This window comes from Callorhinchus milii, unplaced genomic scaffold (genome assembly GCF_018977255.1).
Source record: "Callorhinchus milii isolate IMCB2004 unplaced genomic scaffold, IMCB_Cmil_1.0 Scaffold179, whole genome shotgun sequence".
Classification (NCBI taxonomy): domain Eukaryota; kingdom Metazoa; phylum Chordata; class Chondrichthyes; order Chimaeriformes; family Callorhinchidae; genus Callorhinchus; species Callorhinchus milii.
Genome location: NW_024704920.1, coordinates 80,255 through 95,800, shown reverse-complemented (window position 1 = coordinate 95,800; position 15,546 = coordinate 80,255). Strand labels below are relative to the sequence as shown.

General features: G+C 45.3%; 1 protein-coding gene across 3 annotated transcripts; it reads left to right on the top strand.

Annotated features, from left to right (window-relative positions):
• Window positions 1-1,122: 1,122 nt before the first annotated feature.
• LOC121851882 (ribonuclease inhibitor-like) lies at window positions 1,123-14,215 on the top strand. Of its 3 annotated transcripts, XR_006086003.1 has the most exons (4): window positions 1,123-1,324; window positions 4,530-4,616; window positions 13,787-13,954; window positions 14,121-14,215. XR_006086003.1 is itself a non-coding variant. In XM_042345961.1 (3 exons), the coding sequence occupies exons 1-3, from the start codon at window positions 7,803-7,805 to the stop codon at window positions 14,206-14,208; spliced, it is 342 nt and encodes a 113-aa protein (XP_042201895.1). In that variant the 5' UTR covers window positions 7,770-7,802; the 3' UTR covers window positions 14,209-14,215. The 3 variants fall into 3 exon arrangements, 1 of the variants encoding a protein (XP_042201895.1); XR_006086004.1 differs by lacking the exons at window positions 13,787-13,954; window positions 14,121-14,215 and adding an exon at window positions 7,718-7,748; XM_042345961.1 differs by lacking the exons at window positions 1,123-1,324; window positions 4,530-4,616 and adding an exon at window positions 7,770-7,888.
• Window positions 14,216-15,546: the final 1,331 nt, after the last annotated feature.

Below are 15,546 nucleotides of genomic sequence, written 5' to 3'. Positions count from 1 at the left end.
GTGTGTTTGTTGTTTTTATGCGTGTGTTTGTGTGAATGTGTGCTTGTGTTTGTTTGTGTGTGGGCTTGTGTGCGCATGTTTGTGTGTCGGTTTGTGTGCTTGTTTTGTGTTTCTGTGTGTGTGTTTGTGTTTGTTTTGTGTGTATGATGGTGTATTTGTGTATGTGTGTGTGCTTGTGTGTGTTTGCATATGTATGTGTTTGTGTGCGTATTTCTGTGCGCATGTGAATTTGTTTGTGTGTGTATGTGTATACGTATGTTTTTCTGTGCGCGTGTTTTTTGCGCCTTGCTTGACATTCGGTGCTTGTGTATGTTTGTCTGTTTATTTGTGTGCCTTTGTGCGTTTGCGTTTGTTTGTGTGCGTTTGCATGTGTGTTTGTATGTGCGCATTTCTGTGTGTTTGTGTGGGTATTTGTGTGAGCACGCATTTGCGTGTAAGCTTGTTGGTGTGCACGTTTGTGTTCATTTGTTTTTGTTTTCACTGTTTTTTTGTGTGTGTACTTGTGTGTTTTGTTGTGTGTGTGTTTTTGTAATTTTTTTGTGTGTGTTTGCTTGTCTTTGTCTTTCTGTGTGGGTTTGTTTATGTGTGTCCGTACGTGTGTATTTCTGTGTGTGTCATGCGTTTGCTTGTGTGTAAGTGTGTTTCATGTCTGTTTGTTTCAGTGTGTGCCTGTGAGCGTGTGCAATACTGTCTTTTCCTGTTGATGTGTTTCTGCATCTGTGTTTGTGTTCGTGCTTGTATATGTGTGTGTTTGTGTACTTGTATTTGTGTATTTCTGTACTTGTGCACGTGTGCTTGTGTTTGTGTGTGGGTGCTTGTTTGGTTGTATGTGTGCATTTATGTGTTTTTGTGTGTATGTGTGTGTTATGTTCTTTTTGGTATGTATGTGTCTGCGTGTGTTTGTTTCTGTCATCTATTTGTATGTTTGAGTGTGTATTTGTGCGTGTTTGTATGGTTGTGAGTATGCGTGTGTGTTTTTGTGACTGTGTGTGTAGGTGTGTCTGTGTGTGCGTGTGTGCTGGTGTGCGTGTGTGTGTGTGTGCGCGTGCACTGCTGCCACCTGTCCGGCATCAAACAAACTGTGAGTGACAGTGGGTTACACACACTGTGTTTACTCTGATCCCTGTTATGTCTCTGTGTCTCTGATCTCCAGGTTGGAGGATAATAATCTGACAGCTGATTGTACAGAGGATCTGACCTCCGCTCTCAGCACAAACCACTCACTGACGCAGCTGTACCTCAATATTGATGATCTGGGAGATTGTGGAGTGAAGCCACTGTGTGAGGCTTTGAGGAACCCGGTGTTTAAAATACCGAAAGTGGAGTAAGTAACACAATGTGTCTCCAGATCTGAATGACTCCAATATCTCAATGCGTTTATTGTGACTGTCTGATCAGTGCGGCTGAATGCTGTGACAGGAATCGGTGTGACAGTGTGAGGCCACAAATCATCTTTTACATCAAAATCTCAACATGTGTTAAAATGCAACCATGTGCTGGAAACCCCATCTCTCGTGACATGCGGATAGTCACAGCTCCGACCCCTCCACTGGGTTTGAGGTTTTTTTTGTCAGAATCTTTCCAGTCAAAACGTCTGTGCAAAACCCTCACCAAGAATAAAGTCTACACAGCTTCAGCCCTGAGTTAGCCTGTGTCTGCTCACACACTGCCGTCTGAGCCCTGTAGCTCAGTGGTTAGAGCCCTCGCCTCGCTAGCGAGAGGGCCTGGGGGTGATTCTGGGCAGAGCAAAACCTTACGGATGTTTCCTTACTCCACTCGTGTCTGTTTGCCTCACAGTCAGTCACAATCCGATTGATAGACGATTTGCAGATCACTTTTCGAGGGTTATTAATCCCTTGAAAACAATATTTCATGAGACAATGAGAGATAGATGGGAACTGAGAGAGAGAAGACAGAGTGATACAGAGACAGAAAGAGATACTGAGAGAGAAGAGAGACTGAGTGAGAGAAAGGCAGAGTGATAGACTGAGAAATAGACTGAGAGAGAGAGAGAGATACTGATAGAGAGAGAGACTAGTGGAGAAGAAATTTAATATGTAGTCATTTTTTTTGTCAGAGGGACTAAGAGAAAGTGACAGAAAGAGAGAAGGAGAGAGTAAGATCGTGAAGAGAGACTGAGGGAACGAAAGATAGAGCGAGAGGCGAATACGAAGACTGATAGATAATGAAAGAGAGAGAGCGACAGAGAGAGAGACTGATTTAGAAAGAGAAAGAGGGAGAGAAAGAGAATCAGAGAGAGAGAGAGAAAGAAACTAAGCAGGAGACAGAGAGAGACTCAGAGAAAGACAGGCAGAGTGAGAGAGAATAGGGACATGACATATAGTGACCTTATATTTTGTGGGAGAGACTAAGAGACAGAGACCGAGAAGAAAGTGAGACAGGTAGAGACACAAAGAGAAACTGATTCAAAAATATATATCGAATAGTGACTGTGCCTTGTGGAAGAGCCAGAGCGAGAGAATGTTAGACAGACTGTGTGTGAGAGAGAGAGAGAGACTGAGAGAGAGACTGAGAGAGAAACATACAGAGAGAGAGAGAGAGAGACAATGAGAGTCAGAGATAAAGACAGAGACAGTGCGAGAGATTCAATGAGGGAAAGAACAGAGCGAGCGATACAGAGAGAAAATGAGAGAGAGAAAAACGTAGAGAGAGAATGTGAGAGAGATATTTTAAAGTTAACTGGCATTGTGTTTTGTGTGACAGACAGTGTTACTGCGAGAGAGAAAGAGACAGACAGAGAGAGAGAGAAACGGAGAGAGAGTCAGTGAGAGAGACTGACAAAGAAAGAGAACGAGAGAGAGAGAGAGAGAGAAAGAGAGGCAGAACGAAAGGAGGAGAGAGTCAGATAGGCAGTGAGAGAGACAGGGAGAGCGAGAGAGAGACTACAAGACAGAGAGAGAGAGACTGAGAGAGCGAGTGATGAGACAGAGATTGAGAGAGAGAGAGAGAGAGAGAGTGAGAGGCTGGGAGAGTGAGAGACTGGGAAAGGGAGACTGAGTGAGACAAGCTGAGTGAGAAAATGAGAGAGAGAGTGAATGCGAGAGAGGAGAGAAACAAACAGAGAGAGAGGCTGAGAGAGAAAGTGACTCAGAGACACAGAGTGAGAGAGAATGTGAGAGCGCGACAGAAAGAGATACTGAGAGACACCAATAAAGAAAGATAGTCTGAGAGACTGAGAGGAAGAAATACTGAGACATGTAGATGGAGGGAGAGAGATACTGGGATTGAGAGATTGAGAAAGAGAGAGAGGCTGAGAGAGAGAGAGACTTAACGGCGAGAATAATGGAGAGAAAGAGATTTAGAGAGAAAGCGACTGAGAGAGATATGAGGAAGAGAAAGAGACTGAAAGACTGAGTGAGACAGAAATGGAGAGAGAATATATTATAATGTGTAGTGACTGTATGTTTTGTTGACGAGACATAGAGACACAAAGAGATTGACTGACTGAGAGAGAGAGATTGAGAGAGAGAGAGAGACAGAAATAGACATTGACAGACACAGAGAGAGACAGAGACTGAGAAAATGATTGAGAGAGTGTGAGAGAGAGAGACAGAGAGAGAGAGAGATTGAGGGACAGAGACCGAAAGAGAGACAGAGAAGGAGATTCAGAAAGATTGAGAGAGAGCGAGAGAGATACTGAGAGAGAATATATTGTAGTGTTAGGTGGGAGAAACAGATACAGATTGACTGAGAGAGCGAGAGAGAGTTTGGGATAAACTGCCGGAGAGATAATACCACTTCTACTACTACAACTAATAATGATCCTTGCATTTGATATAGTGCTTGTCACGCCTTCTAGACGGCTCAAAGCGCTTCACAGAATCGACTGTAAAGTGAATTGACTGTATATTTGTGAGCGATAGAGAAAGTTACCGAGAAAGAGAGTGAGAGTGAAAGTGCCTGAGAAACACAAAGTGAGAGAGAGACTGAGAGAAAGAGAGAGACAGAGAGAGAAAGAGACTCAGAGATACAGAGTGAGAAAGAGACTGAGAGACAGCCTCAGAGAGCCAGAGAGATAGAGACTGAGACAGTGAGAGAGAGAGAGAGAGACTCAGCGAAAGAAGAATGATTGTGAGAGAGAGCGAGTAAGAGACTGAGAGAAAGAGAGAGACGATGAGGGAGAATATGTTATCACGCGTAGGGACTGTGTTTTGTGGGAGAGGCAGAGAAAGAAACTTAGAGAGAGAGAGAGACATAGAAGGAGACTGAGAGAGTGAGATAGTGAAAGACATAGAAGGAGACTGAGAGAGAGAGAGAGAGAGAGACGGTGAAAGAGAATATATTATTAAACATAGTGACAGTTTTGTGGGGGAGACATGGAGAGAATCAGAGATAGAGAGAGAGAAAGAGAGAGATTGTGATGTGTGTGTGTGCACATGTTTGGGTGTGTCTGACCCTGGTCTCAGCGCCTTGGGACTTACTCCCCACGTGAAAGGCTCCTGTATATACATGTCAATGTGTATTGTGTTGTTACACTATATTCCCTGTGTTTGTGTCTCTGTGTCCAGGCTGGAGAGCAATAATCTGGGAGATTGTGGAGTGAAGCGACTGTGTGAGTCTCTGAGGAACTCGGAGTGTACAATACAGAGACTGTGGTAAGTAACGCACTGTGTCTCCAGAGTCTGAATGACTCCAATATCTCAATGTGTTTATTGTGACTGTCTGATCAGTGCGGCTGAATATTGTGACAGGAATCGGTGTGACAGTGTGAGGCCACAAACCATCGTTTACATAAAACTCTCAACGTGTGTTAATGTGTCTGTGTATCTGTGTTTGTCTGTGTGTGTGTCTCTCTGTCTGTGAGTCTGTGACTGTGTGTGTGTGTGTCTGCGTGTGTGTCTGTGTGTATCTATGTTTGTGGTTGAATGTGTGTGTGCGTGTGTGTGTGTCTGTTGTCAGAAACATTTGCAACTATTTACAGCGACTTTACAATGATCCTATTCCAGTTTACCAATTGGTTGAGTTCAGTCACTATATTCAGGTCAAAACAGCAGGTAATAGACAAATAAATGAAACAATAAAACAATACACAAGACACAAAGCGGTACCGAGCGGATTCCTGTTACAGCACTGGTCGTGTCTTGTACTGCTCCGCTCCCGAGTGATAACAAACCTTCGTTTAAAGATAACTTAATAACTCCAGACAAAGCTGTCTTTTTTAAAGAAAAAACAACTCCTTATTTGGTTATATCCATAATGTGTTTCAATTCCCAATTTAACCACATTTCATTCTCTCCTGATCAGTCCCTCCGTCCAGTGTGTAAGTGTGAACAGACTTTCTGTGTCCTTGTACGTACTGACCTTATGTTGCCATTGTTTTGGGTTCTGCTTCAGTTACTGAGCTTTGCCGCCTTTGCACTTCTATTTTATATTCTTAAACCACACTTTAACATTAACCTATGACAACACTGTGTGTATGTCTCTGTGTGTGTGTGTGTGTGTGCACCAGTTCATGTGATTGTACCTGTGTGTCTTGTGTGTGCCTGGTTGTGTATCTGTGTGTGTGTGTGTGTGTCTTTGTGCGTGTTTCTGTGTTTCTGTTTGTGTATTTGTGCGCGTCTGTTTGTTTGTGTATATGTTTGTCTTTGTGTTTGTGTGTGCATTTGTGAGTGTTTGTGTGTGTCAGAACATGGGGCGCCCTACCGACGTGAAAGGCGCTGTACAAATATTGTTGTTGTTGTTGTGTGTGTTTGTATGTTCCTGTGAGTGTGTGCGATTGTGTGTGTGTTTGTGTTCCCAACCTTTCCCTTCACAAATTGCAGATCATCCAAACTCTGTAGCTCCTGTGCTCACACACACCAGGCTCCCCGACCCCATCACTCCCACCCTCACCCGTCCCCATCACGCCTACCCTCGCTCGACCCCATCACTCCCACCCTCGCCTGACCCCATCACTCCCACACTCGCCCAAGTCTCTCCATCGTCCAGAAGATCGAGTTCAAGATCCTCGTCCTCACTTTTAAGGCCATCCATGGCCTCGCCCCTCCTCCCCTCTCTGACCTGCTGACTCCCTACCAACCTGCCCGCCCCCTCCGTCCAGCGGGTTCTGGGCTGCTCCATATCTCCCGCCCTCCCATCGGCGGCCGGGATTTCAGCCTCTCTGCCCCCACAATCTCGAACTCCTTCCCATGGTCACTTCCATTCACTTCCTCCCTGGCCTCCTTCAAGGCCGGTCTTAAGACCCTTCTCTTCTACCGTGCCTTTGATCTCCCTCCCACTTCTCTGCCTTCCCCCACCCCTCCCCCACCGATCCCACCAATCACCTCTTCCCCACCTCTCCCCCATGCTCGGGCCTCGACCCCCGACTGTTCAGCGCTCTGGGATGTCCTCAGGACGTGAAAGGCGCTCTGTAGTTGTCATTTTGTTGATGTTGTTGCGTATTTGTATTTGTGTGCGTGTAAGTGTGTATGTGTGTTTTTGGGTGTGTCTGTGTGTTTGAGAGTTTGTATGTGTATTTATCTATGTATTTTAGCGTTCGTTTGCGTGAGTGCTCACGTGTGCATTTGTGTGTGATTGTATGTTTTTCTTTGTGTGTGCATTTGTGTGTTTCATTGTGTGTATGTTTGTACGTGTATTGGTATGTGTTTGTTTTTATTTGATTTTGTGCTTCTGTTTGTGTTTGTGTGCTTTTGATTGTGTCTTTACGTGTGTTTCCATGTGTGTGTGATTGTGTGTGTTACGTTTGTTTGAGTGTGCATGTGTGTGCGTGTTTGTGAGTTTGTTTTTGTGTGTACTTGTGTGTATATACTTGTGCGATTGTTTGTGTGTATGTTTATGCATGTTGATGTATGTGTGTGAATTTGTGCTTGTGTGCTTTATTCTCCGTGTGCGTTTGTGTATTGGTGTGTTTGTTTGTATGTGTGGGTAAGTTTCTGTGTCTGTGATTGGTGTGGGTGTGTGTTTGTGCGTATAATTGTGTGTTTGTATTTGTGTGTGTGTTTGTATGCAGGTGTATGTATGTGTCTTTCTGTTTGCGTTTCTGGGTGTATATGTGGTTCTGTTTTGTGTGTCTCTTTGTATTTATTTCAATTTTTATGTGTGTTTGTATGTTTGTGTGTTGTGTTTGTTTGTGTGTACATGTGCGTGCGTGTTTGTGAGTTTGTTTTTGTGTGTGCTTGTTTGTTTGTGTGTTTCTGTGTGTGTATTTGTGTGTGTTTCTGAGTATGTTTGTGTATGTATATTTGTGTTTATTTCTGTGTTTATGTGTGTCTACGTAAGTGCCTTTGCATGTGTTTGTGTGTGCGTTTTGTGTTTGTTTTTGTGTGTTTCTCTGAGTGTGGGGGATTGTGTGCATTTGTGTGTCTTTGTGGTTGTTTGTGTGTTTCTGTGTGTATTTACGTACGTATGTGTTTGCGTGGGTGCGTTTGTGTGTGTGCGTTTATTTATGTGCATGAGTGTGTATGTTTGTTTCTATATGTATGTGTGTATCTCAATCTGTGCGTGTGTCTATGTGTACGCGTCTGTGTGTGCTTGGGTGTTTGTGTCTCTTTGTGTGTATCTGTATGTGGATCATGTGTTTATATGTGTGTGTGAATAAGAGTATATCTTACGTGCCTGTGTTGATGTGCATCCTGGTGTGTGTGTGTGTGTCGCACTCCTACAACCTGTCCGGCATCAAACAAACTGTGAGTGACAGTGGGTCCACACACTGTGTTTACTCTGATCCCTGTTATGTCTCTGTGTCTCTGATCTCCAGGTTGGACAGTAACAATCTGACAGCGGATTGTACCGAGGATCTGACCTCCGCTCTCAGCACAAACCACTCACTGACAGAGCTGAACATGAATAATAATAATCTGGGAGATTGTGGAGTGAAGCGACTGTGTGAGGCTCTGAGGAACCCGGAGTGTAAAATACAGAGACTGTGGTAAGTAACGCACTGTGTCTCCAGAGTCTGAATGACTCCAATATCTCAATGTGTTTATTGTGACTGTCTGATCAGTGCGGCTGAATATTGTGACAGGATTCGTTGTGACAGTGTTAGACCACAATCCATTTCTTACATCAAACACTCAATATGTATAAATGTGTTAGTGTGTGTCTGTGTGTGTGACTGATGTTAGAAGCATATCCAGGTATCTAAAACAACTTCAGAATGATCCGATTCCAATTTACCAATTGGTTGAGTTCAGTCACTATATTCAGGTCAAAACAGCAGATAATACACAAATAAATGATACATTAAAATAACACACAAGACACAAAACAGTACTGACCAGATTTCTGTCTCAGCCCTGGTCGTGTTTCGCATTGCTCCGCTACCGTTCCCGAGAGATATCTAACAAACCTTCGTTTAAAGATAACTTAATAACTCCAGACGAAGCTGTCTTTTTAAAGAAAAATAACTCCTTATATGTCTATATCCATAACATGCTTCAAATCTCCCTTTAACCCCATTTTATTGTCTCCTGATCAGTCGCTTTGTCCAGTGTGTAAGTGTGAACAGACTTTCTGAGTCCTCGTACGCCCTGACCTTATATTATATATAATAATAATAATAATCCTTACATTTGATATAGCGCTTTTCACGTCGGGAGGACGTCCCAAAGCGCTTCACAGAATATACTGTAAAGTGAATTGACTGTATATTTGTGGGCGAAACGCGGCAGCCAATTGCACACAGCAATGTCCCACAAACAGTCATGGATTGAAAATGACCAATTTATTATTGTTTTTGGTTTTGGAGGGATTATTATTAGGCTCTGTGTGGAGTAAGGAAACTTGCCCAAGGTTTCGCCCTCTGCCTGGAATTGAACTCAGGTCTCTCGCTTGCAAAGCGAGTGCTCTAACCACTGAGCCACAGGACTCCATTGTTTTGCCATTGTTTTGGGTTCTGCGTTCAGTCACTGAGCTTTGCCGCCTTTGCACTTCTATTTTATATCACTAAACCAAACTTGAACATTATCCCATGACAACACTGCGTGTATGTCTGTGTGTGTGTGTTTCAGGGCATGTGGTTTAGTCTGTGTGTGTGTCTTGTGTGTGTCTGTTTGCGTATCTCTGTATATGTGCGTGTTTCTGTGTATGTGTGTCTGAGTGTTTTTGCGACTGTGTTTGTTTGTATATTTTTGAGTGAGCTTTTGTGTTTTTCTTGTATATGTGCCATTCTGTGTGTTTTTGTTTCTGTGTTTCTGTGTGTGTACGTGTGTTTGTTTGTGTGTATCTTTTGTGTATATGTTTCTGATTGTGTTTGTGTGTGCATTTGTGAGTGTTTGTGTATATGTGTCAGCGCCGTGGGACGCCATCCCGGCGTGAGAGGCGCTATACAATTATTGTTGTTGTTGTTGTGTGTGTTTGTGAATGTTCCTGTGAGTGTGAGCGATTCTGTGTGTGTTCCCAACTCTTCCCTTCACAGCTGCAGATCATCCAAATTCTGCAGCTCGTGCAGTCTCACACACCACGATCCCCGACCCCATCACTCACACCCTCGCCCGACACCATCACACCCACACTCGCCTGACCCCATCACTACCACTGTCGCCCGACCCCATCACTTCCACCTCGCCCGACCCTATTTTCCCACCCTCGGCCGACCCCATCACTCCCACCCTCGCCCGACACCATCATTCCCAACCTCGCCCGACCCCATCACTCCCACCCTCGCCCGACACCATCATTCCCAACCTCGCCCGACCCCATCACTCCCACCCTCGCCCGACACCATCATTCCCAACCTCGTCCGACCCCATCACTCCCACGCTCGCAAGGTCTGTCCATCGTCCAGAAGATCGAGTTCATGATCCTCTTCCTCACCTTTAAGGCCATCCATGGCCTCAGCCCCTCCTCCCCTCTCTGACCTGCTGACTCCCTACCAACCTGCCCGCTCCCTCCGTCCAGTGGGCTCCGGGCTGCTCCTTGTCTCCCGCCCGACCTGCACTCCCACCGGTGGCCGGGCATTCAGCTTCTCTGCCCACATACTCTGGAACTCCATCCCATGGATCCTTCCCCTCGATTCCTCCATTGGCTCCTTCAAGGCCGGTCTGAAGACCCTTCTCTTCTACTGGGCCTTTGATCTCACTCCCACTTCTCTGCCTTGCCTCCCCCCTCCCCCACCGATCCCACTACTCACCCCTTCCCCACCTCTCCCCCACGCTCGCGATCCGAGCCCCGACTGTTCAGCCCTCTGGGAAGTCCTCAGGAGGTGAAAGGCGCTCTGTAATTGTCATTTTGTTGCTTGTGTTTGCGTGTTTGTTTGTGTGTGTCTGTGTACGTGTATTTATGTGTGTGTTTTTATTTGATTTTGTGCTTCTGTTTGTGTTTGTGTGCTTTTGAGTGTGTCTTTACGTATGTTTCCATGTGTATGATTGTGTGTGTTATGTTTGTTTGAGTGTTCATGTGTGTGCGAGTTTGTGAGTTTGTTTTTGTGTGTATTTGTATGCTTCTGAGTCTATCTTTGTGCGATTGTTTGTGTGTATGTTTATGCATGTTTGTGTGTATGTTTATGCATGTTTGTGTATGTGTGTGAATTTTTGCTTGCGTGCTTTTTTCTGCGTATGTGTGTTTGTGTGAGTGTGTGTTTGTTTCTGTGTGTGTGCGATTGTATGCGTTTGTGTATTGGTGTGTTTGTTTGTATGCGTATGTGTGGGTAAGTTTGTGTGTCTGCGATTGGTGTGGTTGTTTGTGCGTGTAATTTTCTGTTGTATTTGTGTGTGTGTTTGTGCGCATGTGTATGTAGGTGTCTTCGTGTGTGTGTGTTTCTATGTGTATATACGTTTCTGTGTGCGTTTCTGTTTGTTTGTCTGTGTGTTTCTGTCTCGGTGCAGGTGCATTTTTTTCTGTGGAACATATGCTTGTGTGTTCGTGTGTGTGTATTTACGTGTGTGTGTTTCTGTGTGATTTTGTTCATTTTTGTGTGCGTGCTTGTGTGAGTTTTTGTGTATGTATGTGTGTGTGTCAATGCACATGCTTTTCTGTGTGTATGTCTGTGTGTCTGTTTGCGTGTCTGTGTGTATGTGTGCGTCTACCTGTGTATGTGGGTCTGTGTGCTTTTGTGAGTGCTTTCGTAGGTGTGTGTTTATCTATGTGAGCGATTGTTTGTATGTGTTTGTCTTTGTTTCTGTGTTTGTGTTTGTGCGTGTGTTTTTGAGTATATCTATATATATTCTGTGTCTGGATCTGTTTATGTGTGTGTCTCTGTCTATGTGTGTGTGTTTCTGCGGGTTTTTTGGGTCTCTGTGTGTATTTGTGTTCGACTGTGTTTGCTTGTGTGAACGATTGTTTGTGTGTGTGTGTGTTTGTGTGTTTGGTATGTTTATTTGTGTGACTTTGTGCTTGTGAGTGTGTGTGTCAGAACCTTGGGACGTCCGACATGAAAGGCGATATACAACTGTAATCTTGTTGTTGTGTACGTTTTTGTATGTTCCTGTCAGTGTGTGCGATTGTGTGTGTGTTTGTGTGTGTTCCTGTGAGTGTGTGCGATTCTGTGTGTGTATCCCAGAGGATCGAGTTCAAGGTCCTTGTCCTCACCTTTAAGGCCATCCATGGCCTCGCCCCCTCCTCCCCTCTCTGACCTGCTGACTCCCTACCAACCTGCCCACTCCCTCCGTCCAGTGGGCTCCGGGCTGCTCCATGTCTCCCGCCCGACCCGCCCTCCCATCGGTGTCCGGGCTTTCAGCCTCTCTGCCCCACACTCTGGAACTCCATCCCACGGTCCCTTCCCCTCACTTCCTCTCTTGTCTCCTTCAAGGTCGGTCTCAAGACCCTTCACTTCGATCGTTCCTTTGGTCTCCCACCTCTCTGCCTTTCCTCACTCCTACCCCACCCCTCGCCACCCCTCGCCACCCCTCCCCCACCCCTCGCCACCCTTGCCCCACCCCTCGCCAGCCCTCCCCCACTCCTCGCCACCCCTCCCCCACCCTCCGCCACCCCTCCCCCACCCCTCGCCACACTTCCCCCACCCCTCCCCACCCCGCCCCCATGCTCAGGCCCCGACACCTGACTGTTCAGCGCTTTGGGACGTCCTGCCGACGTGAAAGGCGCTCTGTAAATGCAATTTTTTTGATGTTATTGGGTATTTGCGTGTGTGTGTTTGTGTGTGTGTGAGTGTGTGCGTGTCTGCGGGTATGTGCGTGGTTGTGTCTGTGTGCCTGTACGTTTGTGTGTTTGGTTGTATGTATGTGTATTTATGTTTGTGTGTTTTTCTGCGTGTGTTTGTGTGTGGGTGTTTTGTGTATGTTTGTCTGTGTGAATCAATATATGTGTATTTATGTCTGTGTTTGTATTTGATTTTGTGTTTCTTTGTTTGTTTGGGTGTTTTTGAGTGTGTGTCTGTTTGTCTTTATGTATATTTCTGTGTGTATGTGTGTAACTGTGTGTGTGTTTTGTGTGTGCGTATTTGTGAGTTTGTTTTGTGTGTCTTTGTTTGTGTGTTTCTGTGTGTATTTGTGCGTGTGTTTTAACGTGTATGGATATGTATATTTGTGTATGGCTGTGTATGTGTGTGTATGTAATTGTGTGCTTTTTTCTGCGTGTTTGTGTGTTTGTTTACGTGTGTGTTTGTGTGTCCGTTTGTTTGTGTTTCTGTGAGTGTGTGTGTTTGTTTCTGTGTGTTTCTCTGTGTATATGTGTCTGTGTGTCTGTACCTGTGTGTGTATTTGTCTGTGCGACATGTGTTTGTTTGTGTGTGGATGTGCGTGCTTCCATGAGTGTGTTTGCGTGTGTTTCTGTGTGTGTGTGTTTACTTGTCTGTGGTTCATCCGTTTGTGTGTGTAACTGAGTGTATTTGTCTGTGGGTCATGTGTTTGTTTATGTGTGTATGTGCATGTATGTGTGTCTGTTTATTGCCATTTTGTTTATGTTTGTATGTGTGCTTGTGCGAGTCATTGTGCTTATGTTTGCGTGTGTGTGTTTGTTTGAGTGTGTGTGTTGGCGTATGTTCGATTTTGTGTGTATGGGTTTGTGAGTGTTTTTGTGAGTGTTTGTGTGTGTTTGTGTGTTTCTGTGTGTGCGTGTGAGTTTGTGTGTGTGTATATTTGTGTGTGTTTGTGTGTATCTATGTATGTCTATTTATATGTGTGTGTTTGTTTGTATGTGATGTGCTTCTGTTTGTGTTTGTGTGTTTTTGAGTGTATCTTTATGTGCGTTTGTATTTTTGTGCGTGTTTGTGTGTGCGTATTCGTCAATCTGGTTTCGTGTATGTTTGTTTGTTTGTGTGTTTCTGTGTGTGTATTTGTATGTGTGTGTGAATGTTCATGTATGTTTGTGTGTGTATGCCTGTTTGTGCCTGCATGTGTTTTTTTCTGTGTGTGTGTTTGCGTGTGGTTGTGTTTGTGTGCATATGTGTGTGCGTTTGTGTGAATGATTGTTTGTTTGTGTGTGTGTTTGTGTTTACTTGTGTGAGTTTCTATGTGTGTGGTTGCGTACGTATGTGTTTGCGTGGGTGAGTTTTTGGGTGTGATTGTGTATGTTTCTGTGTGAGCGCGTTTGTGTGAGAGTGTTTGTGTGTTTGTCTACATGTGTGAGTGTGTGCATTTATGTGTGTATGTGTGTGTCTGTGTGCGCGTCTCTCTGTTTATGTGACTCTGTTTGTGTATGTTTGTGTGTATTTTTCTGTGGGTCATGTGTTTGTGTGTATTTGTGTGTGTGAGAGGAAGTGTGTATCTGCGGCGATGTTTTTGTCTGTGTTTGTGTGTGTTGGTGTGTGTGTGTGTTTGTGTGTATGAACTCCTGCAACCTGTCCGGCATCAAACAAACTGTGAGTGACAGTGGGTTATACCCACTGTGTTTACTCTGATCCCTGTCATGTCTCTGTGTCTCTGATCTCCAGGTTGGACAGTAACAGACTGACCGATGGCTGCACTGATGATCTGGTCTCCGCTCTCAGTACAAACCGCTCACTGAGGATCCTGGACCTGGAGTGTAACTCGTTCACAGACGGCTCTGTCCCCGCTCTCCGCCGCCTCATACAGACCTGCACCAGTCTGGAGGAGATCAGGTGAGTGTTTTTGTCAGTGTTTAATGTGAGAAACACACAGAGAAAGGGCTGTGTATCAGAATGGGAACCGTTTGAGGGGATTTATGTATGTATTAAACTGCGACACGAACAGTTTACAGTTTGTACCATTATCCCATGGGTTTATTACCTGTTTAATGTGTTTCAGGCTTTGGGGGAATGGGTTCAGTTCAGACGGAAAGAATCAACTGAAGTCACTGCGGGGAATCAGAGCTGAGCTGTCAGTGGAAGTTTGAAACTGACTGAGGCAGTGACTGTCCACACAGTCTGTGTAATATGGAATATATTCTGTGCACTGTAGTGACTGATTATTAAAGATGTTGATCCTGATTCCTCTCCCATCTCTGCTCTGGGGACCGCTATTAACACACACCGCCTACGGCCGTGCGGGCGGCTGGAGAGCCCCGACCCTCAGTCACTGCTAAACTGCTGTAAGCGACCACAACTGATGCATTTTCTCTCACAGTTTTTCTCTCTCTCTCTCTCTCTCTGTCAGTCCCTCTCAGTTTATATATTTCCGTCTCCCTATTTCAGGCTCTCTCTTTCGTTTTCTCACTTAGTCTCCGTCTCTCTCTCTCTGTGCCTCAGCCGTCAGTGTTTGTGTGTGAGTTCCTGAGAGAGAGATCAGTCCGAGTGTTCGTGTGTGTGAGTTTGCAGACCGTGTGTGTGAATGAGAAGGAGAGGGAACAGTCAGTGGGTTTGCGGGAGAGGGAGTGAGCTGTCAAAATGTGTGCGTGTGTCAGAGAACAGTTATTGTGCGTGAGAGAGAATGAGAGCAGTGAGTGTGTGTGTGTGTGAGCAGTCAGTGTGTGTGGTGGTGTGGGGGGTGGAGAGCAGTCAGTGTGTGTGTGTGAGATAGAGCAGTCAGTGAGTGTGCGTGTGTGAGAGAGCAGACAGTGTGCGTGTGTGAGCAGTCAGTATGTTTGTGTGTGTGTGAGAGCAGTCAGTGTGTGTGTGAGAGAGAGCAGTCAGTTTGTGTGTGTGAGAGCAGTCAGTGTGTGTGTGTGTGTGAGAGCAGTCAGTGTGTGTGTGTGAGAGCAGTCAGTGTGTGTGTGAGAGAAATCAGTATGTGTGTCTGTGTGAGAACAGTCAGTGTGTGAGTGTGTGTGTGTGAAAGCAGTCAGTGTGTGTGTATGAGAGAGCAGTCAGTGTGTTTGGAGGGGGGTGGGTGGGAGAACAGTCAAGTGTGTGTGTATATGTTTGTGTGGGGGGGAGAGCAGTCAGTGTGCGTATATGTGTGTGTGTGTGGGTGAGAGCAGTCAGTATGTGTGTTTGTGTGTGGGAGAGCATTCGGTGTTTGTGTGTGAGAGAGCAGTTATTGTGCGTGAGAGAGAATGAGAGCAGTCAGTGTGTGTGTGAGAGAGCAGTCAGTATCTGTGAGAGAGAGAGCAGTCAGTGTGTGCATGTGTTAGAGAGCAGTCACTGTATGTGAGAGAGAGCAGTCAGTATGTATGTGTGTGAGCGTCAGTATGTGTGTGTGTGTGTGTGTGTGAGAGAGAGCAGTCAGTGTGTGTGTGTGAGAGCAGTCAGTGTGTGTGAGAGCAGTCAGTGTGTGTATGTGTGTGTGGGGGGAG